The 22,729-nt window shown below is 42.2% G+C and overlaps 1 protein-coding gene across 1 annotated transcript in view; it reads right to left on the bottom strand.

The window, feature by feature from the left end:
- ifc (delta4-sphingolipid-FADS-like protein ifc) overlaps window positions 1–22,729 on the bottom strand; it is a 69,911-nt gene that overhangs the window by 22,379 nt on the left and 24,803 nt on the right. Inside the window, exon 2 of the mRNA XM_083120942.1 lies at window positions 21,879–22,055. Within this exon, the coding sequence (XP_082977068.1) occupies window positions 21,879–22,055 (177 nt within the window). The remainder of the gene's footprint in view (window positions 1–21,878; window positions 22,056–22,729) is intronic.

The following is a 22,729-nucleotide window of genomic DNA, read 5'->3' on the forward strand; positions in this document are numbered from 1 at the left end:
CATTTTTAATCTTACGTCGCATTTTACCTCTTGACTAGTCTAATCGCAACGATGATTTGATATTGAAAAAGGTACATTAACAGTATCCATGTCTACGCCAGGAATCGAACCAGGACCGTCAGAGGTGAGATGAGTCCAGTACTTAGGCGGCGTCCTAAAATAAGCATTAGCCATAGTAAACAAGTACAGTAGAGTCCTGATTATTCGAGTTGTACGGGACAGAGACTACGTACATCGAATTACGAAAGAAAAATAAACTACTACATGGAATAACCCGGGAAAATCTGAAGAGGCGAAAGAATAAACAATACAATAAAAAAAGCTTTCATTTGTACATATTGCTGAATACTTAGAACTGAGTTAGCTTTAAAATAAAATCTGGCGCCGTCCAGACTGAAAGAGTAGATACGGATTTGCTTCGCCTACGATTGAATTCATTCTTTCTCTCTGTCCCTCACACTTCGTGCGCTAACCACTCCGCCACTGAGGTTGTCTCAGTGGCGTGCGGTGCTAAATCAGACAGGGGAACAGGTGACCTCCACTTGCCCCCTCCCCTCCCATACCCCTGGTAATAAATACAGGGGTGCTCCCACCCAAGGCCAATGGCGCATCCCCTCCAAATCATATAATTTGTGTCCTTAAACCATATCGTAATCCCCACAACGTATTTAATTACGACAGCGTGTCTACTGAAAGTAACTTCTTTCTTAGCTTTACTGAACACCATACTTGATCTGCCCCTCCTCCCTAAACAGGGAGCCCATCACTCAAGACCACCCCTAAAATCGTTCATCATAATCGAGAATATATCTTGTCTTGTAATGCAGCTATAGTATATAAACTTCACATTCACCTCATTCAAGCGCCAAACACGCATCCTAGTAACATATCATTGCGATCGAAGCGAGCAAGAAAATCTTTAAATCCATTCCTTTGCAGGCTTTCAAGAATATTAATTTAATGGAATGTCAACACTTTCTTAAGATCCAGAGATATTTAGTCTTTTCCAGCTTCTCCTTTGGCACGTTCGGGGTCGAAAACGTGTGGATATCATATCGCTAATAGCAATCTCCAAAATTTAATTTTCGAACCCTCTCTCCACTACAGAAATCTCTTGACAATCTGACATTTCACCAAAGTTTCCATGTGAATTTTAGACTTACTGTTGATATTGAAGAGTGGATTATGCCTCATCCAAAAAATTAATTCTCAGTCTCCACACCAGAATTTCCGCAATAGTCTGTTCAAGACAGTAGTAATACACAATAATTGGATAATTGCCCTCAATTTAAGGCTCAATCCCCCTCTAACTAAAATACCCGCAATAATCTAAGACCTAGAGTTGGATATTTCCCCCTCCCCCCTCTTTCGATAATACCCTTAAACACTTTCTTTTCTTCATCTAATGGATTAAATATGGTGCATTTAAGGTGTAAAATTTTTATATATATTTTGGAAAAATATATAAATGTTGAATTTTATATTATTTGAAGGGAACCCCCCAAAAAATCTTGATAGCGCAACCTGCGCCATAATCCCCCCCTGTTAGCACCCCTCCTGACCAAATAAACATAAGATACATTTATAACACCATTAAGCCTTGTTTCCATGATTATGAAAAACTAAATATGCTGACCAAGGCAATAATTTATTTTATTAAAAACATAAACTAAACGTAACGTTTCAACCTTCTAGCAAGGTCTTCTTCAGACTCTGTATCAAGTACAAAAGTAACAAGATACAAAAACAGGGCATTATATATACACAAACATTACTCCCTCCAGACTATTTAGAAAGTTGTTTGGAAATTTCTAGCAGGTGACTTTCACTTTCCAACTTTACTTTCACCTAAAAGGCTAAACACAATTACTTCTATATAGAATGTGGTTGGACTTTTAATCTCACGCTCTTTTCCCTTCATTTTTCTTCCTTCTCCTCTCCTCTTTCTCTCTTATCTTTTCCACTCTTTCTAACATCTTCTTCCATTCTTTATTTAACTTCAATCCCCCATTCCAGTTCATTGTGTCTTCTTCACCTTTCTTCTCTATTTCCTTGGCTTCCTTCCATTTTCTCACTAGCATTCTCTTCTCCCTTCCTATCTGCTTAGCCTCATCCCACTCTATGTCATGTCCTGCTTCTCTCCTGTGTTTAAATATTGCATTTCTTTCTCTCTTAAGTCGTACATCATCCCTATGTTGTTTCAACCTGTCTTTCAGCCTCTTTTTCGTTTCTCCTATGTACACACTCTGACATTCTTTACATTTCACTTCGTAGATAATCCCTTCCTCTTCCTCTTCTCTGTTTTCCTTTTTCTTGTTTGCATTCCTCGCTATTCCTAAGATGATTCTCCCTCCCTTCCTGTAAGTTTTAATTCCCGCTTTCTTAAGCACTTTGCATATCTTTTCTGTGGTCTTCCCCATACTCCTTATTCCAAACCTTCTCTCTTTTTCTTTCTCTTCCAATTCTTCCCTGACCGTTTTCTTCCTTCTTCTGTTTATGTCCAGTCTATCCTGCTTCTCATAGCCATTCTGTTCCAGCTGTTTCCATAGGCTATTTATTTTGCCTTCTTTTTCACATTCTTTCATGCATATTTTCTTGATTCTGTCCTCCATATTCTTTATAAAATTTATTTTTGCCACCTCACTTACATCACTTCTTTTGTGGCAGAATACCCCTGCTGCACACTTTTTCTGATGCCAAGCGGTTTCAATTTCTTGTCCTCTCTTCCTTTTCATCAATATATCTAGAAAGCTTAACTTGTCTTCTTCTTCTATTTCAAGTTCCAATAATATCCCTCTTTCTTCATCTTGTATTTCTTTGGCAAAAATATCAAGCTGCCTCTTCGTTCCCTTCCATATGCCAAAACAATCGTCCACATATCTGCAAAACAGAATTATTTTGTCACCTCCTTTTTCTATCATTTTCTTTTCCCATTCATTCATAACCAATTCAGCCAATGCTGGGCTTAGACTGGAACCCATATTTAGTCCTTCACTTATTAACATTACTTTATCTCTCATTATACTGTAACCGTTATTCCAAATGGTTTCCAGCGCCTTCACTACCCTTTCACTATCCCATTCTCTTTTTAATAATGTCCAAAACGTGTCCCCTCTTGATGCTCGGGAACATACTTTTCACGTCTAAGCTAAACATTGTCGTTTTCATCTCATTTAACTTAAGTCCTTTTATGAGGTCTACTACTTGTTCACTGTTCTTAACTGTTCTGCTTTCTTGCTGTGTTACTAACACGTCAATAACTTTCTTTAATTTCTTTTCTAAGGGTTCCAAAATATTGTTTCTGCAGTTCATTACTGATCTTAACTTTATCTCCTCTTTGTGTATCTTTGGAAAGCCTTTCAAACTTGGTAGTCTTCCTGTCTCCTTTATGCATTTCTTGAATCCTCTCCTCCTACAGTCTTTTATGATTCTTTCTTTTATAACTTTCTAAATAGTCTGGAGGGAGTAATGTTTGTGTATATATAATGCCCTGTTTTTGTATCTTGTTACTTTTGTACTTGACACAGAGTCTGAAGAAGACCTTGCTAGAAGGTTGAAACGTTATGTTTAGTTTATGTTTTTAATAAAATAAATTACTGCCTTGGTCAGCATATTTAGTTTTTCATAAGATACATATGTTACAAATTGTCAGAAGTAACATACATGAAGCACGTTACAATTTGGACAATAACAATGGTAAAGCAAATAAGACACTATAATGTAAAAATAACATTAATAACAAAATTGTTGATGCGCAACAAAGAAAATAATAATAAAAGCAATTTAAGAGTGATCAGAGAGAAAAAATGTTTTGTCGAAAACTGCTTCATCTCTCTATTTGTAGATTAAGTTGACTTTTTTGTAGAGTTGAGCATTATTGTAATTCAAACGTCCTCAATGCAATAATGACACTCAGATGGCCGCGTTTTTTCATGACGTCCGCTAGATTTGTAGAAATTGTGACAAACCCGAACTGTTCCAAACTCCCTTCTCGTGAACAAAAAAGACAACAAAAATTTGCCACTGGAAGAGTATCCAGTTAATCATTTTACAGGGTTGTAGTAACTTTTTATAAAATGCCTTGTGTATGTTTTAGTTTTTGTTTTTAATTCGGTTAGGGTACGTCTTGGTTTGCTGTCTTTTCTGTAAAGTTCAATGAACTAAAGGCTTTCGTCTTCAGCCGGTCGATCATACAACATTCTCAACCCTACGCTCGCAACATTCGCTTTCTTGTCAGTAGTGTATGTGTATTGTTTCTAAGTAGTACTTAGTAGGTATGCATTTGTAGCCTCTTTTTTTATCAATCGAATATCAGTTTTTGACATATTTTGACAATTTTTTGTCGATGTTTTAGCGTTTAGCGATGTTTTTAGTAAAATTCCCTTTTTTCCCACTCGTACTTAGTAGGTATGCATTTGTAGCCTCTGTTTTTTACCAATCGAACATCAGTTTTTGACATATTTTGACAATTTTTTGTCGATGTTTTAGCGTTTAGCGATGTTTTAGTAAAATTTCCCTTTTTTTTCCCACCTCACACTTGTAGATATACCACGATCTTACGTGATATAACTTAACCTATCCTTTTTTTTTATTACGTGCTAAACTACACGAGAGCCTCTACATGCTTTGACCTACTTTAGAGTAGACCCAAATAGAGAATTCAAGAACCGAAAGTGGAGCTCGGAGTGGGGTTCGGTGGAGCTCGCCTTAATGGTTTTCTCTTGTAAGGCATAAGCTCCATTTTCTCGCAGTGTTGCCAACACCTCACTCGATCACGATCTTACGTGATATAACTTAACCTATATCTTACAATTTTTTTTTTTACGATCTTCAGTGATATAACTTGACATATCATTTTTTTTTTTTTTTTGATTTGCACACCGAACTGTAGTAGACCCAAATGGAGAGAGAGTTCACCAACCGAAAGTGTGGGGCTCGACTTAATGGTTTGCTCTTGTAAGACACACAAGCCTTAATTTTCTCGCAGTGTTGCCAACATCTCACTCGATCACGATCTCTTACGTGATATAACTTAACCTTATCTTACGATTTTTTTTTTTTTACGATCTTCAGTGACCTATCATTTTTTTTTTAATTTGCACACCGAACTAACTTACATTATATTTTACATAACCATGTTGATTTTTTTTTTTTTTAGTATGTGGCAATTTGTTTAGGAATTTTTTTTTTAAAACTGCTCCGTGACCCTCTCGTTCTTCACGTCGTGGACGAAGGACTTCTCTGCGACCAGGATGACGCTGCATAGAGTATCCTCGGGCAACGGACTGTTGAACTCGCAGACGATCTTGATGTTGGTGCGATCGTTGACCACCACCTGCTTCCGCTTCGTGGTGTTGATGACGGACATGGGTCTGTGGGTTTTGAATTCGCTGGGCGTGTAGTACATGTCCACGCTTCCCTCGGTCACGCGTTTGTAAGCAGAATACGCTTCGTAAAGTTTTAGGTAATCGTCTTTTGTCATGTCGAGGTTGTAATTTTCGCGCGGGAACACTTCGTTGCGTCCATTCTTGAGATAAACGTTCTTGATCTTGCAGTCGTCGAACTTGCTGGAATCTTTTTCCTGATTCTTATCGCGCCCGGTCTGAAAGAGCACCACGACGAAATCTGGCATGTCGAACTGTATGTTGTTGAACTGCGTCGTCACGTCGAATTCCATGTGACTTCCCGACGCCATCTTCTGCACGCACTGGTAACCGTGAAAGTGAATCGGCACCTGCGGACTTTTCAAGATCTCAGCTTTGTACTTGAGGGCGTAGTTCGTTTCGTATTCCACGATCGGCATTCTCAACTCCATGCTCCGGATGACGCACTTGGCTGCTTCGGGTAAAGTGTTGGCTATCGGCGTGCCGTCGGCGTTCAAGTTGGTGTATCGCATCAGTGCGTCGTTGTCGTTGGCTGCTCTTCGAAATGTGACGCGCAATCCTCCCTTCCACATGATCTCCTTGTAGTCCGAGAAGAAACCGGGCAGCAGACGCATGGGAAAAAGCACCGTGCGACTTCTCGTCGATATTTTGGTCCCCGCTTCGAATCCTCCCGCTTGATAGTATGCCGCGTCCGTTTTGGATAATTTCAATGTTCCCACTGCCGTCGACGTGATGCCTGGATAATCGATTCTGTCGATGACGGTGTTGTGTTTCCTCACCTCCACCTGCGAGAACAGGTGAGGCACGAAGTTGTCCACGAGTATCAAATTGGCATTGGGCGGAAACGCGTCTCCGCTTTCTTTTTTCACCACGTCGAATTGAAGGTAGAGGTCCGCTCTGTGAGGATGAACGAACCCATCCCCTACGTCCACGTCGTATTCGATCTCCCTGTTCGCTTCGTTGAGATTGGCGAACGTGCGACGGTTGGGAGGGAAAGATTGCAATTCGTAACTTTCGATTTGTTCCATTTTCACTATGTATGGTTATTTATTATACGTTGATCTCCACGATGGCAGTGGTAGTTGCACCTGCGAAATCCACCACCTCTCCTTTCTCGTTCGTCACCACCAACTCTATGTCGTCTATGCGGTTGCGACATACTGGAAAATAGATCGGCGAAGAGGGCGTGTAGATGATCGGTTCCATGAACTCGGAACTGGGTTTGAAAGTGGCTATGATTCCCGTCTGCTTGTGACTTCCCAACAATCCGTCCGAGGATTTCGTGATCATGCCTTCCGCCACGTTGCAGTGTACGTTCAGAGTCTCTATGGCCAAGAATTTAGGAATGTTGGTTGCTACGTGCTTGATGCCAGCTTCGAGTTTGGTGTTGTTCTCGAAACCTAAAAGTTCTCCTATGGTGCCCAGGTCCACGGTCTCCGTAGCCGACACGATTTCCACTCTGTGAGTGACCGAATTTTGAGAAAGGTACGTGCCTTTGGGTAACTGAGCTTGCAAAGTGGAAAGATTGTATTGGCCTGGCGTGACGACGATGTGTTCGCTTCCGACGCTAATTTTGTTGTTGTGCTGCGTGACGTTAGGTATGAGGTACATGCTGTAGAATGCACGCAGAGCTACGGATTTAGGATAGACGATGTCGTCGTGCAGCGTGAGTTTCAAGATCGAAGATTCGCTCGTGAGATGGAACACGCCCATCGTCGTGATGCTGTTTCAGGTTCCACAATGCTTTCTGGAAATCTTCGATCGTAGGGTTATTTATTTTAGAGAGAAACGCGAGCATGGAGAGACAGAGATGACCGCAGTTCACGTCTCCGAAATTTTGAATGCGTTCGTCGTTGTAGTATATAGAGGTTTTGTTTGTTTTCAGATAATGAACTAAATTTGTAGGTGGAACACCTCCGAAAGAATCGAAAACGAATGCTTTGTTATTGTCATTTTTGTGGTAACATATCCAATGCGTGCCTGGATTTTCTTGACTGTCCAAGTTGACTACTCCACATTCTCTATTTTTAACGGTTGAAGGTAACGAGTCGGACATGAAAACTCCTCTGAAGTGTTTGATTCGTAATGGTTCGATCAGAGATTCAATGTCTCGGTTGGTGAGTGCTGCTGTTTCTTTTTTTTAAACTTTTTCATCACGCCCTTCCCCCCTTTCTTCTCCATGGCCAGGTTGTGACGTTTCTGTTCTTCCAATTCCGCCTTGTTCTTCTTCGAGTCGATGACGGTTTTCGCGATGGCGGCGCTTCCGCCGGCCAAACTTCCAACGGCCCCCAATGCTGCCAGGATGGCCGGGATGCTGAATATGAAACCTCCGATCTTTTGCTGTTTCCGCGAACGCTGCAAGCGTCTCAATTGAGGTGTGCTGAGAAGTAATTTCATTCCGTGTCCTTTGGTCAAGCAAGAACGTTTCTTCTCGCGTTGTTTCTTGGTGAGTAACCCATCCAGGGCACCTAGATTTTTTAGATTCGAATATGGTATCTGGTACACGACACCCTTGGGCTTCATGTTGATGCTCTATATGTTATTTTTTCACGGTATGTTATTTATATATATATAAATGTTCTGAGATTTTTCTCGTGTAATTTTTTTTTCACGGTATGTTATTTATATATATGTATGTTCTGAGATTTTTTTTTTGTTTCGTGTAATTTTTTTTCAAGGATACACTCCGCGCAGCGTCGTTAAACAAATTCTATTACGTGCTTTGTTTTCTTACCAAGAAGTTCCTTTGTCCCCTTGTACACGATTCGAGTTTTGTTCTCGATTAAAATAGATAGCTTCTCGTCGGATAACATGTTAGCGTATCGATCTGGTAAAAATAGACTGTATTGTGCGTTGAGCAACAGACGCACCTTGGGACCATACTGGGTAGAAACGATTGAACCGGAAGTTATCGTGTAAGGTTTGTCGACTTCCAATTCCTGAATTTTTACATACTCGACTGATAAATTTAGCATTTGTTTTAATGCTTGGAGATCACTCATTTTTTTTCACTCATATCGAAGGAGAGAAAATTTCAGTGTGTGTGTTAGAGAAATTTAATTTTTTTCACAATGTGTGTTATTTATATATACCGAAGATTTTTTTTTTCACGATGTGTGTGTTATTTATATATCAAGTTTTGACACGTATATATATTATTATTTTTTTTTTAACAGAGGAAGAAAGTTCGTGCTTCGGAAAACGCGATGATGTGTGTAATAATATCTTCCGTCTCCTGTTTCGACTTATGCCAATCATCCGTGTATCGTCTTCTCCCCTGCCTTGCCTCGTGCAGTTCGTCCATTCTCTTGTTTAATTTTTCCCCTGCAGCCGAAAGAAGAGTGTCGAGATCACCGCACCTCATGCCACTGATCTCCCGAAGACGGTCCTTGACAGCCATTTCACAAGGGATGCGAAATTCCGGCGTTGATCTCGCTATGATTAAAAGTTTATTAACATCTCTGTTTACTGCCTGTTTAAAAATTTTACATAGCAGTTCGTGCGGCAAATCGGTTATACGAGACATGTTTTTTTTTTTTTTTTTTTTTTTTACTGTATGTTATTTATTTACACACCCCACCCAAATTTTTGTTTCGTGTTCATGGCGATGGTGGTGCCCAGTGCTGCAACTCGTTCACCCAACGATGCGTCTCTGCTGACGAATCTTTCGAAAGCTGCGTGCTCTAACTTTTTGTCTGCTTCGTGACGTGCATCCAGATCCGTCTGCGTGGTGTTGTAAGCGATGTCGTGATCTTTGCATGCGGCGTCCAACGGATTCACACCCTTGTCTCCTCTCTCCAATCTTTTCTCGAGTTTGGTACCCGGTCCGCAGTACTGGTAGCCAGGTAAATGCATCTCGAAAGGTAACTTGTTGATGATGTCGTTCACGAGTCCCTTTCCTTCGGCCACGTTCCAGAATCTCGGAGGCAGCGTGTTGATAATTTTAATGAGGTAACCTATGCCCTTGTCGTCGTTCACGATGAAGTTGGAAAGTTTCGTGCTGATCATGTCCACGATGCCAACCTTCTCGTTGTAGAAATTACGATTGCCTGCATTCTCCTCTCCTGCAATAACCAACAACCTGTCTATGAGCTTGCGCACGTCGTCCACCCAAACGAATTCTTTGGGCAGGGTGTTGTAGAGTTTGACGCCGCTGCCTGTTTTGACCTGGTTCCATATCGGCTTGATGAGGTTCTTGTATTTTTCGCCGCTGCTGGATTTGACGCGATTCTGCGTAGCGTCGTTGTTTTGGTACAAGGCATCCGTCATGATCAAAATTTCCTTGTAACTTTGGTAATCTTCGTCGGTGTAATCTTTCGGCTGCTTTTTGGCAACGAGTTCCCACAGTCCCACCGTACCCGGATACCTGGTCCAACTATCCTTATCGCCTAAATTAACTTTAATGTCGTTGCCTTCGAAGGTCACCTTCGATTTTCCAATCTTCCAAACCACACCACCGCCTTCGTTGGTTTCCATGCTCGGATACAATCCGAACACTTCATCCTTGTCGAACTTCCCCGTGCTCAGGTAGTCTCGTGCCAAAGGTCCCAATTCGATCTTATCCAAAGACGACGACGTGCTACCTATAGCTCGACGTCGTGCCGGTACTTCCTTCAGTTCGAACGGCGTCGAAGGAATGCTCGAAATGGGCGTGGGTACGGCGTAACTTTTAGCTGCGAGTGGCACGAGTTCGTTGATCAAATTTTTATTTTGTTCCGTGACGCTTTTAATTTCTTTACCTAGACCGCTGATGGCGTCGATCACAGGTTTATCTTGACGTTTCTTCTCTTCGTAGGATCCGCGATTCTCGGATTTCCAACCTTTGAAGCGCTTCACGAGGTATTCCCGCAACTTGAGATTTTCGTCTTCTTGAAATTGACGTTTTGACATTTTGCTATATACGTTGAAACGTTTTTGAAACGTCGAATTCTCAGCCTATACGTTCGGTTCTCGTAGTTTTCTGCAGTCACCGCTTGAGACTATCCACTTTTTCTAACACTCACTTTTTGTTGTAATGGTTATTTATATATGCTTGTCAGACGTTTGAAAAAAAAGAACGTTTTTCAAATTTTATTTTTTTAGATTCTCACGACCTTTTGATTTTTTTTGGGGATTTTCTTCTTGTTGCAAATCTGAAATTTTCCTCTTGTTAGCTTTTGAGACGTCTAGATAAACGTTTATTTTATTCCTATATTTTCCATGGTTTGCCTTTCGAGTCATGTCGATGGTCACGAATCCGAAATCGTCACTGTTCCAACAGTGGGAGCAGCGTTCCGAAAATAGATTGTAATTCATGTCAGCCCCTACGTAATCATCGTGTGCGTGTTTTAAATTGGTGTGGTCTTGTCGAAACAAACATATGAAATTAGCGTTGTCGCGTAGCAGTTGTTTCGGAACCTTGGAAAAAGTTTGTGCCAGGTAGAAACAATCCATTCCTTTGTGACGACCTCGAGTGAAAAAATTACGAATCTCGTTTTGATTTTCCAAGATCATGTCGTCGAACACCACAACGGAATTCTCGAGACAATCGTCCAGTGGAATGATTTCAGTTGCGAAAGTTGCAATGCCCAGTCCCTCGTACAGTTTCATAAGTTGCTGGTATTTCGGTTGTTCGAGACTTTTCGAAAATACGTAGAGGTGTCTGTTTTCCCAGTCTAACCAATTGGGTGCGAGGATAAAATTATCAATGAGCAGTGTCGTCTTTCCGCACCCCGAAGGTCCTACGATCAGACACCGTATGCTGTCGGGGAGCAATTCGCCGTTCCTTTTCTTCGTTTGACTTTCCGAATCAGGTAAACGTTTCACGACATTCCAAGTACTCATAGAATCACTTCGTTCGAATCGATCCAACTCGTTTCCGGAAGTCCCAGCCATTTCACCAAAAGTTTGTCACCTCTCTTACGCAAAACTTTTTCGATAAGGTACGTGTCGGGGTATTTAGTTTTAGAGAGTTCCTCCTCGTAGAAGCGCCCCAATAAAATTTCACCGCCACTGTCCTTTATTATATACGTGTGACGGTTCCCGGGTAGAACTCGAACCACGGTAAAAAGTTCAGTGCTCCAGTTTCGTGTGAAACCCCTGTCGAACGTTCGCTTCAATTTACTGACCCTCACCTGGTCTCCAATTTTGTATTTAGGTTTTTTTGTCGTGGGCGTGTACTTTGGACAGTAAACGCTAGAAATTAAACGCTGCTCGTCGGACTTGGTAACGTCAGCTGGCTTCATGCCTATCGTTCTGTGCACCGTGTGATTATAGTCGGTAACGAGTTCCGGAAGAATGGTGACCCACTTGTAGCTTCCCTGAAGCGTGAAGCGCGACCACATGCGCGATTTCAGAGTGCGATTGAATCTTTCCACGATGCTGGCCTTGACGTCACTGAAGGTCGAGTAATGTCGAACGTCGTGTTTCCGAATAAACTTTTGGAATACGGCATTGTAGAATTCCTTCCCCTTGTCCGTGTGCAGAAACCGAGGTCGTCTGCCGCCGCTTTCGCGAAAAATTGTCTTGAATGCTTCCGTGACGCACGTTCCCGTTTTCGCCTTCAAAGGTAGAGCCCATGCGAATTTCGAAAATGTGTCTATGACGGTGAGGAGGTACTTGTTGCCCTTGTTCAATTTATGTACGTTTTTTAACTTGCCACTACTCATCTCGACGAGGTCGCTTTCCCAGAGGTCATCGATGCCCTTGGTTACCACCGCCAAACGTTCGTAGTTGCGGCGTGCAGGTTTATGCAATTCTTGGACGATGGCTTGCCTAGACATTTTTTTTTTAGAGATTACGTTTGAAGAGAAGCACCAGCGTGATGGGATTCAAAGAGGGTGGCACCTCACCTGTGTTTTGAATGATCAGCTTATCGCCGGCACTCACGTCGAAAACGGTAAGATCTTCGTCTTCGTGTATTTCATATACGTTGCGCGTTTCGTTCCAACGTGCCAGAGGAATGTTTCCTGCTTTCTGGACACCACGATTCGATATCAAGGTCATGGTGGGAACGCTAGCTTTCCTGCCGTGAGACCAGTACGAAAATTCGTTTACCTGAATCGTGCCATCGAGGAGAAACTTGTAGTACGGATGATAAGGATGTAACATGTACAGTTTGTTACCTTCGACGAACGTGGAGATTCTCTGTTGATTGGGTACGCTGTTGATTTCGATGGCTTGCAGAGAATGCAGTTTGGCGAATTTAGTATCGACGCTAACGAGGTTGCTGTGAAGCTGTCCCAGTGTATTTTGTACGGGCAGCAAATGTTCGACTATGGTATCCGTTACTGTAGAAAATGACGGTTTGATTTTCACTTCCACGTTCAACTGCTTGTAGTTTTCGTTGAGTTCTTGCAGCTTGGCACCGAAAGAGGCCAGCGTCGATTCCTGCGTGGATTCCAGCACTTCAACTTGATCTCTGATGTTGACGACAATACTCTGAAGGTTCTCGACTTGATTCAATTTCGAACTCTTCTCGGTAAGATCGTTCACGATGCTTCGCATCTCTGTAAACTGCGTGTGAAGATCCGTGACGCTCTGCGAAGTGGGCAACGTCGACACCAGCGAACTAATTTCCTCTCGAATCTGTTCCACGTTTGCCGTTTCCGTTTCCAGTCGTTTCAGCATTCGAGATATGTTCCTTTTCAAAGCGTGTAATTCTTTGGAGGTGGGGAGATTGGCCACCCTACTCTCCATATCGCTCAATGAACTTTTGACGTCGCTCGATTGGGATAGTGCCGTCACCGCCGTTTTCAATTTTTCCAAATCTTCGCTCGAAGGCACGCTCGTCCGTAACGATTCCAAGTCACCCTGTATGTTGTCCAGTACGTGATGAAAATGAGCAAGATTGGATTCGACGTTCAAATTTTCCAAATATTCCATCTTCTGCTGAACCGTGCTTAACGTGTCTTGAATGCTCGTCAACGCGCTCGCTTCAGCGTGAATATTTTTAATCTCTTCGTTGATCAACTCCAGAGACGCCTGAAGCGTAGCGATGGTGGTTTGAATGTGTTCGAAATCTCGATAGGCCTCCAATTGAATTTTTATGTTCGCGACGCTTTTACCGATGACCTGCAGTTCGTCCGACGATGGTAGGTTCGTCATGGTATCTTCCAAAGTCTGTAACTTGGATTTAATTTCTTCCAACGTGCCGGTGAATTCTTCTTGTAATTTGGAAACGACGACGTGCAAGCGTTCTACATCAATATCGTTCACGACGGTTTGAAGTTCAGAGAAATTCTTTTCGATTGCGGAAGTTCGTTCTTCGATTTCGAGTTTCAATTTTTCCAAATCTTCATTTTTCGATTGAAATTGCTGTAATTTGGCCAAATCATTTTGAAGCGAATCCACGCTCAACTGTATATTTTGAACGTTGTCGTAAGAAGGTACGTCGACGTAATTTTTTATGAGCGTTTTCAGTTCGGAATGGATTTTCAGAATGGGATCGAGACATTGCGTTTGGAGCGTAGCGATCTCCGACTCTAAACTTTTGTTTAAGGTCTCCTGCAAAGCAATCAAATCGCTCCTCAACTTTTTAATTCGAACGTCCAACATGAGAATCTCTTCTGCGTGGTCTACACGCTTGGTGTGGCCGAAAATGTCGTTAGGCATTTTTGGTTAACGGTTATTTATAATAGGATAGACGATTCGTAATTCTACGAAGAGAGGAATGAGTTTATCGTAATCTCCTAGGAGTTGAACGTAAAGATAATCTCCTGCAGAAACATCGTACGTAATGTTAGAAAGCATCTTGTCGTGCTTGATTCGAAAAATGTTCTTGCCGGTAGATATTTTGATTTCGCCTACGTTCTCGGGATTCACGGTGATTTGAAGTTTCCCTTCGATCGGAATTTCGTAGAAATGTAAATTGTTATTGAAGACGTAAAACATCTTGCCCACATCGTCATCCAATTTCGTCCAAATACTGTTCAGGTGAACGATCAGTAGACCGTTGAGTTTAGTTAACACGGAAGGTAGATCTGTCGTCGTGCGGTGTACAGTCTCCATTGTTTGCTTTCGGAAACCAAAAAGATTCATTGTCCTTTGCTAGTTATTTATCGTGTATGTGAGACAGTTAAAGTTTTTTTTTCATTTGCATTGCCTACAATTTTTACTAATTTCTAAACGATAGTGTCCCCAAGGCAACGTGTGGATTCCACAAGACAAAATACATCTTTTATCGTCATGCGGATCTAATGCTACTTTCCTAACTTTGTTTGTTGTAATCACGTGGTCTACACTTTGGATTCTTTGTTCTATACTTAGTATCGTCGATTGTGAGTAAAGGCAATCGATGTAATCGTGGAAGGTGAGTTTGTTCTCCACCGTATTTTTGCCCACACCTTTTGCTTTCTTCGTGACGCTACTCTCTGTTCTCATGGCATACATCTTCGAACGCAAACCCGCGAACTCGACGATAATATCACCGTTACATTCATCTTTCAGTTTACCTAGGACTTTCTTGTTGAGGGAAGGAATCCCAAATCTGTTGGGTTGAGGATACGCAGAAGTATCGAAATACTCGAGCATGGAAGGATTTTTTATGTCTTCGTATAGGTTAGGTGTTTGTATGCTCTAAATGAAGCTGTCGGTGTCCGTGTACAAAAGTGATATCTTATCATCGAAGAAGGGTTTCATCACGTCGTAATGAAATTCGAACATGTAAAGTTTCGACAAGTCGAGAACCGTTGCGCCAACGTAAATTGGTTTTCTGAATTTCATCAATTTTATATCAAGATTGAAAAGTGCCAAATTCTCGTTGTAAATTTTTCTCGACTTGAATCTAGGATCGGCCACCCACTTCATGCATTTATTTTTATCCGAAACCAATTTCACGTCTACGTGATTCCGCACGTTTTCCATCGTCTTGCCATACACCGCGTTATTCATCAATTTAAAAAAATCTTTGTCTAAATCGGAAGTGGCAACCGTCCTATGTTGCGTGTTTGTTTCAATGTACGGTTTGAGCCACTCGGAATGTTTAAACCTGAGGACTCTTCTAACATTCGCTACCTTAGCACCCTTCCCGATCAAGAATCGGAGATTCGAGTAATGAACAACGTATCTCTTTTTCCCCTCTAGAGTCAATAAAAGCTTGCATTGATTAGAATGAGGCGAAGATTTGAACTCGGATGCCGGTGGTAAATCGCTGAACAGATCGTGTAAATGGTCGGGAAATTCGATATCCACCTCTGCGAAGAAGCCATACTCGCTATCGTCGAAATTTTCTATGTCTGTTGATGCCCATTCGAATCCCCCGTAAGGAAGTTTCTGTACCATGGCATGTCCGTAGAGATTATTAACGTCGGCGTAGAAGATGTAATTCGATGCTCGATTTGAATCATAATCTTTTTTCATGTGCACGTTGTTGGCTTTTGCATATCTCTGCACACATTGTACCATCCCGCCCCGAATCCCCCTCTCGACGAAAAGTAACATGTCCACGTCCGATATCAGTTCCAGCTTGACCTTTGTCTGGAATAACATTGCCGACCACGCTAATCCCGGTAGGCTGTAGAAATACGCTGGATCTAATTTGTAAATATTCGTTGCCGTTCTCCTGAACGCTTGAAAAACATCCGCGAGTATCGTTACGTCTAATTTTAAGTAGGCATCGTGGTAGTCTCCGAGTGTCCTACATTCTAATTTCTTCCACATGAGTTGCGCGTGTTGGTATTCTTCGTCCGTGATTCCTTTCTCTCCGAGTCTGCTGTAAAATTCTCTTGGAAGTGGGAGAGCGTCGTCGTTAAATTTAGAATTATCACTAACGTATTCGTAAGGATAAATCCCTTTACGTCTAACGAGTTCTATGTCTACGTTGGGAAAACTAGCTTTTGTAATTTTGAATTGTTCAGCCGAAAGTTTGCTGGAAAGAGCGTCCAGGCTTGCAGAGAGAAATCTGTACGAATCCAGAAACCTCATCTCGATGGTATTTTTAGTCTCGGGAATCATAACTTTCTTACTTATAGAGATGTATCGTTCTTCGTTTTGAGCAAGAATATCTATTTTTTGAGTGTCGTATCCGAGTTTCCTGATTAAGGGATGAAAGTCGTAATTAGAGCCATTGTGAAAGAATATGGGGACGAATTTTGGTTTTTGGATTTTGAGGTTGCATGCATTACAGATTCCGCTTACGAAGCGACCGTCCGTATGCGAATGGTGAAACACTTTACGATTGTCGTCCGTGAAGTGGTTATCGCACACGGGACACTTGACAGTGTCGTAGTAATTTTGAAGTTCGATAGCAGATAACGGAAGCATCGGTTTCGATGTTCGCAGCATGCATCCAATTTTCCCAACCTCCTCGACCATCTTTTCGAAGAAGCGTTCGATTGCATCGGGTCCTCGGTATACGTACGGTTCATCTATTTTATCCTGTCGCACGACAACGTAACCGAAACTGTTTGGTTCGTGAAGCTGGTAAGGTGTGGTGGAAGAAACTTCGGGATCCGGATCGCAGTACGAGAGTGGTTTGAGGAACGCCTCGAAATCAGCAACGGTGATGGCCGGATGTTCCAACAATGCCTTGTGCATTTTGAATTCTTCCACTTCGTTCTTTTCGGGCATCAACATTCGAACCGGTCTGTTGTTGCCGCAATATATTTTATGTTCGGCAAGTTTCTCGATAGCAATCTGACGTCCGGTGTATTTTCGATAATCGGATTGTTGTCGATCGTTGAACGTGGTTAGACATCTCGGGCAAACTTCAATGTTGTTTGCATACTTGGTTGATTGACTTCTGACCAAGCGTGATAGTGAACGAATGAGACAGTAATGGTGAACACTGTCGTTTGAAATTAGAAGAAGATTAATCACACGAGCATCGTCATCGTCGACATCGCTTATCCTGACGGGATGCACGACATGTTTATCCAACGTATAGGAATACACGTTGAGGATTAAGCGTTTTCCTTCTGCATCTCGTGCTCGTGTTTCGAATTTTGATATATCAGAAATGGTCACCGGGTATTCGATGCCAGCCATTGCATTTTCCAGTTCAGGTTCATGCTGCTTGTAATGATAAACCTGTTCTGGATTATTTGACCAATGAATCGGGTGAAGTTCCGCCAACACACACCAAAGAAAACACTTGTTATCGCTGTTCTGTATATTTAACACAGCCCTCTTGTGTTGAATGTTCGGTGGAAGAGGAACGTAGCTGGAAGCGCGAAGAGGCGAGAATCGGTTCACGTAAACGGTTAACGTGTGAGGACTTCCACACAGAGACCATCCCGACCCTTTAGCCTCGAAATCGTCGTGTTTCTTAACCAGTTTATTTGAAAGATCGGAATAAAATTCGTCCAAATTATCGACGTCCGCCAAATGAAGAGCCTGGTTTTTTGTTCGATGATAAAAAATACTTGTTGTACCATCGACTTTTTCGTATTCGGAAAATAGATCAACGTATACTTTTATGGAATTATTTTCCAATTTATTTTTTAGAATATTTATCACGGATGTTTTCGTTTCACGCAAGAAACTAAGAATGTCCCGGCCTGGTTCCGAAGTAAAAGAGAAATCCTGAATATGACGGTTGAATGCAGATCTAATTGGTTTTCGTTCATTAGATAATTTAATTTGCTTGGAAGTGGAAGCTTCCGTTTCTGGATCATCGATTTTCCTTTTCAATGTTCCTTGTCCGGTCGATGGTTTGCAAATTTTGAGGTGTTTACTTAAATTTGCAATGCTGATCATCTTTCCGCATCGAGCACAAGACTTAGAAGGTGACGAACGATTAATTCTCGAACCTGTTTCGCTACATCTTGCCCTGTGTACCGATAAATTGTTCCTTGAGATTAGCTTCCCACAAGTAACACATTCAGTTTTATCATTTTTACGATTGAAACTGGTGGTGGATGCCATTGCTTTTTCGAAAATCACAGAAATCAAAAAGTCTAGTATATATAGCGATACAATTTTCAGGTATGTTATTTATATATAGAATTTCTTGGGTGTGAATACAAAACTCGAGAATTCAATCTATACTGTGAATAGAATTTTCAGGTATGTTATTTTATATAGAATTTTCTCGGGGTTCACATACGTCCCCTCTACCCGAGCGTCTTGGTCGCAGTGGGGCTCTCGCCACTCCAAGTTCACGTTGAAGGGCGCGAATTCCACACCGATAAACGTCCGTACCGCCGGGCACGGAAGTCGATGTTTATCGCGGCAACACGAATCCCCCAAACCGACTGCATGGAAGCGGATCTTCACGTGTATTTCTCACGGGACACGCTCAATGCCACGTGCATACGCAAGATCATGGCCTTGCGTAAAAAAATCAAAGAATTTAAAAACGATAAGACTTTACCGCCGGGCAAACTGCTCGAAATGGACGCCAAACAGAATACGGCTAAATTGATGATGAATAGCATGTACGGTCAGATGTACGAATTGAAAGACATTCCGGAAGAGATTCGCCCCCACGTCAATCAATTCTACGTTCGAAGGCCGTACGGAAAAACCTGGGGGGCTCGTTCGTTTCCAAGAACCCCGCTTGTGCTTCTCTGGTTACTTTTCTATCTCGGACCATCTTATTGAAATCGCGGGACGTGGTGGAAAATTTCCCCTCGAACCCACGTCCGCGCATGATGTACATGGATACGGATTCGCTTTTCATTCTCATGGAGAAGCACCATCAGGCTAACCTAATCGATTACCTGCACGAGCGGTTGGTTCCCGAATTGCGGGTGAAGGTCGAATTCGTGTTGAAAAATTTTTTCGCGCTGACCAAGAAAAAATACGTCGTGCAGCTGGCCGACAGCGACGAGGTGCAATTCAAAGGGTTGAGGACCGCCATAGACGTGCGAGAGAGAATTTTTTTACTAACAATCTTGAAAAAAGCATGGGGCGAATATTTCAACACTGGATATCGTACCACGGACTCGGTGGAACAGATCGTCACGACAATTGTGTGGCCCACGGCGAAGGCTTACCTGGCGTTTGTAGAAAGGCACGCGACCCAATTCGATCTGGGGAGGAAGCTCGATCTGTCCGCCCCGTTGGCTAGTTTCAAGAGCGACTGCATCAACGCTCTAGCTTGGCGTCACGTTTTCGAGAAGGTTTTCGGAAAGGATCCGGCCAGGTACCTGCGAACGATTTTTCCGAACACCGTCTGCGACGGCCACGTTCTGAACGAATTTACGTGGACGACCCAGCATCGTTTCCACACGCATTACTTTCTCGGCTGGGGTCTGATCTATCGATTCTGCTGCATCATCCCGACGTTCTTCATCATACACTGCAACATCAATTACCTGGTGTTGCATTACACGGTTCTGGAAAACAAGTTGAACGTCCTGAAAGATTTGTACCAGGACGTGACCGAAACTGACGCGTTCAAAACTCAATTTCTGCGAATCCTGAGGACGGAAAGGAGGATATCGACCGAGTACAAAACCTTCGAACGGACGATCCTGCCCGATAATTTTCGTTTCCACCAGATTGTAGAGGGTGGTAGCGATCAGCAGCAGCAGCACCACGTGTGGTCTTGGGCCACGTACATCGATTCTCTCAACCTGGACGCGAGCAAAGAACGCTACTTCCCCAAAAAGGATTCTGCGTTCGTTCGGGAGCGTATCGAACGCGTGAACTGGGTAATGATACCCACACCGTGGGTCGACGTCGTGCGAACGCTTTTTTCTTACTTTCACATGAAAGATCACAATTTCGGAGCCAGGCGATTATTTGGAACAAAGGCAAATACCGTGAAAGCGGTCGTTTCTCCAAAGTTGGGATTCAACTTGATCCTCGACCAGATCGACGAGCAAGAGAACGAAGCGTGCTGCTTGCTCCATTTCATCCCTGGGGCATTCGCATTGAATTCTCGCAAGATCGCACCAACATCAAGGTCGTCTGCGAGTTCAACAGTCCATTGCCCGAGAACACTGTATGCAGCGTCATCCTGGTCGCAGAGAAGTCCTTCGTCCACGACGTGAAGAACGAGAGGGTCACGGAGCAGTTTTAAAAAAAAAATTCCTAAAAAAATTGCCACATACTAAAAAAAAAAAAAATCAACATGGTTATGTAAAATATAATGTAGGTTAGTTCGGTGTGCAAATTAAAAAAAAATGATAGGTCACTGAAGATCGTAAAAAAAAAAATCGTAAGATAAGGTTAAGTTATATCACGTAAGAGATCGTGATCGAGTGAGATGTTGGCAACACTGCGAGAAAATTAAGGCTTGTGTGTCTTACAAGAGCAAACCATTAAGTCGAGCCCACACTTTCGGTTGGTGAACTCTCTCTCCATTTGGGTCTACTACAGTTCGGTGTGCAAATCAAAAAAAAAAAATGATATGTTAAGTTATATCACTGAAGATCGTAAAAAAAAAAAATCGTAAGATATAGGTTAAGTTATATCACGTAAGATCGTGATCGAGTGAGGTGTTGGCAACACTGCGAGAAAATGGAGCTTATGCCTTACAAGAGAAAACCATTAAGTCGAGCTCCACCGAACCCCACTCCGAGCTCCACTTTCGGTTCTTGAATTCTCTATTTGGGTCTACTCTAAAGTAGGTCAAAGCATGTAGAGGCTCTCGTGTAGTTTAGCACGTAATAAAAAAAAAAGGATAGGTTAAGTTATATCACGTAAGATCGTGGTATATCTACAAGTGTGAGGTGGGAAAAAAAGGGAAATTTTACTAAAACATCGCTAAACGCTAAAACATCGACAAAAAATTGTCAAAATATGTCAAAAACTGATATTCGATTGGTAAAAAACAGAGGCTACAAATGCATACCTACTAAGTACGAGTGGGAAAAAAAGGGAAAAAAGGGAATTTTACTAAAAACATCGCTAAACGCTAAAACATCGACAAAAAATTGTCAAAATATGTCAAAAACTGATATTCGATTGATAAAAAAAGAGGCTACAAATGCATACCTACTAAGTACTACTTAGAAACAATACACTTACACTACTCTTGTCCTGCCTCTGCCTACGCCTGGTCTTGGGGCTGTTGGAACAGGTGGATGCGAGCTGTTCCCTCGGAAGCTATTTCGCAGCATTTAGGCAAGGCATTTAGCAGACGATTAACTGTACAAGATTTTTCCAGTTCGTTATGAATGTCAGACGCAATTTTGCAATGAGATTAGGAAACTATAGACTTACTACAGTCAAAACTATCACTACGACGCAATTAAACTTTAGCACATAGCAAAAACTCGAAGGAAAACGAATTCTCTGTGTCTCGTAGGGAACAGCTAGAGTGTTCAGCTTCCCTGGTGGGAAGCGGGACCATGAGGATCACAGATTAGATATACTCGGCGGCAGGCACTTGAGGGTGGAACGACGAGGGTAGGTGAAATAAACAAACGTCCAGTCACGGTGAGTTTTCTTCGGCGTGTTGATTTCGGGAAAAAGAAGTGTTCTTATTATGTTAATATAGATAATTAAAATAGCTTCAATGGGCGATAAGTAGGAGGGAACAGCCTGTTCCCTCCGTACCATGGAGGGACCGCCACTGGGTTGTCTATACTGTATCACTTTCAAATAACGCACAAAGATACTTACCCAACATCAAAGAATGGTTAATGACTCCACCGAAACAGTAGGCGATCAGGAACATCATAGGCCAGGAGAGATCCTTCACAAAATACATGGCCACGAACTGGGTGAGCATCATTCCGAAAACGACCCATTTGAAATTCGTATCGTATCCAAACAGCTTTTTAATCTGCGGATATTTTGCTGCAACAAAAGAAAATACGTCAACAAATACATGAATGAATATGAATTATGATGTAATAACAAAGTAATCTATATTTGAATGAAGCAGGCACGTAGCCAGGGTAAGGGGCCGGGAGGCTAAAGCCCCCTCCGAAATCCTACAAATATTTAATTTAAATAGTGCATTAGTGGTAATTAATTTTCCTTCATTAGCAGGATTAAACATGTTGTACAATAATTTGTAATATACTGAGAAATTCATCTTCAGGACACTTACCACCACCACTTTTTCGCCCTTAAATAGCGGCTGCTGATAAGGAAAGAGCCCCTCCGAAATCAAAATATGGCTACGGGCTTCTGTCTAAGCAGTTATTTCCAAAGTAAATACTACATAATTGATCTTGAAATTGTAGATATACGGCGTACTGGCAATTCTTGAGTGGAAATAAGAAAAAATTCGTGGTCTCATTTTACGTTGCTCTTCTCCCTATTTAGGCTAATTGCGGTGATGACATCGAATGATTAGATTACACTGATAGCAGTAGAGTGAGAGTTATCTCCACAACACCTGACTGTTACTGAGTTGCAGCTTGAGTGAATCACAACCCTCAAAGCCTTCAATCGACAAGTGAGCCGCTGACGTCATCTCAACATAGCACCTATCGCTAACACACTTCCTCACGCTCTAGGCTGTC

This window comes from Lepisma saccharinum, chromosome 4 (genome assembly GCF_977018435.1).
Source record: "Lepisma saccharinum chromosome 4, izLepSacc3.1, whole genome shotgun sequence".
Lineage (NCBI taxonomy): Eukaryota > Metazoa > Arthropoda > Insecta > Zygentoma > Lepismatidae > Lepisma > Lepisma saccharinum.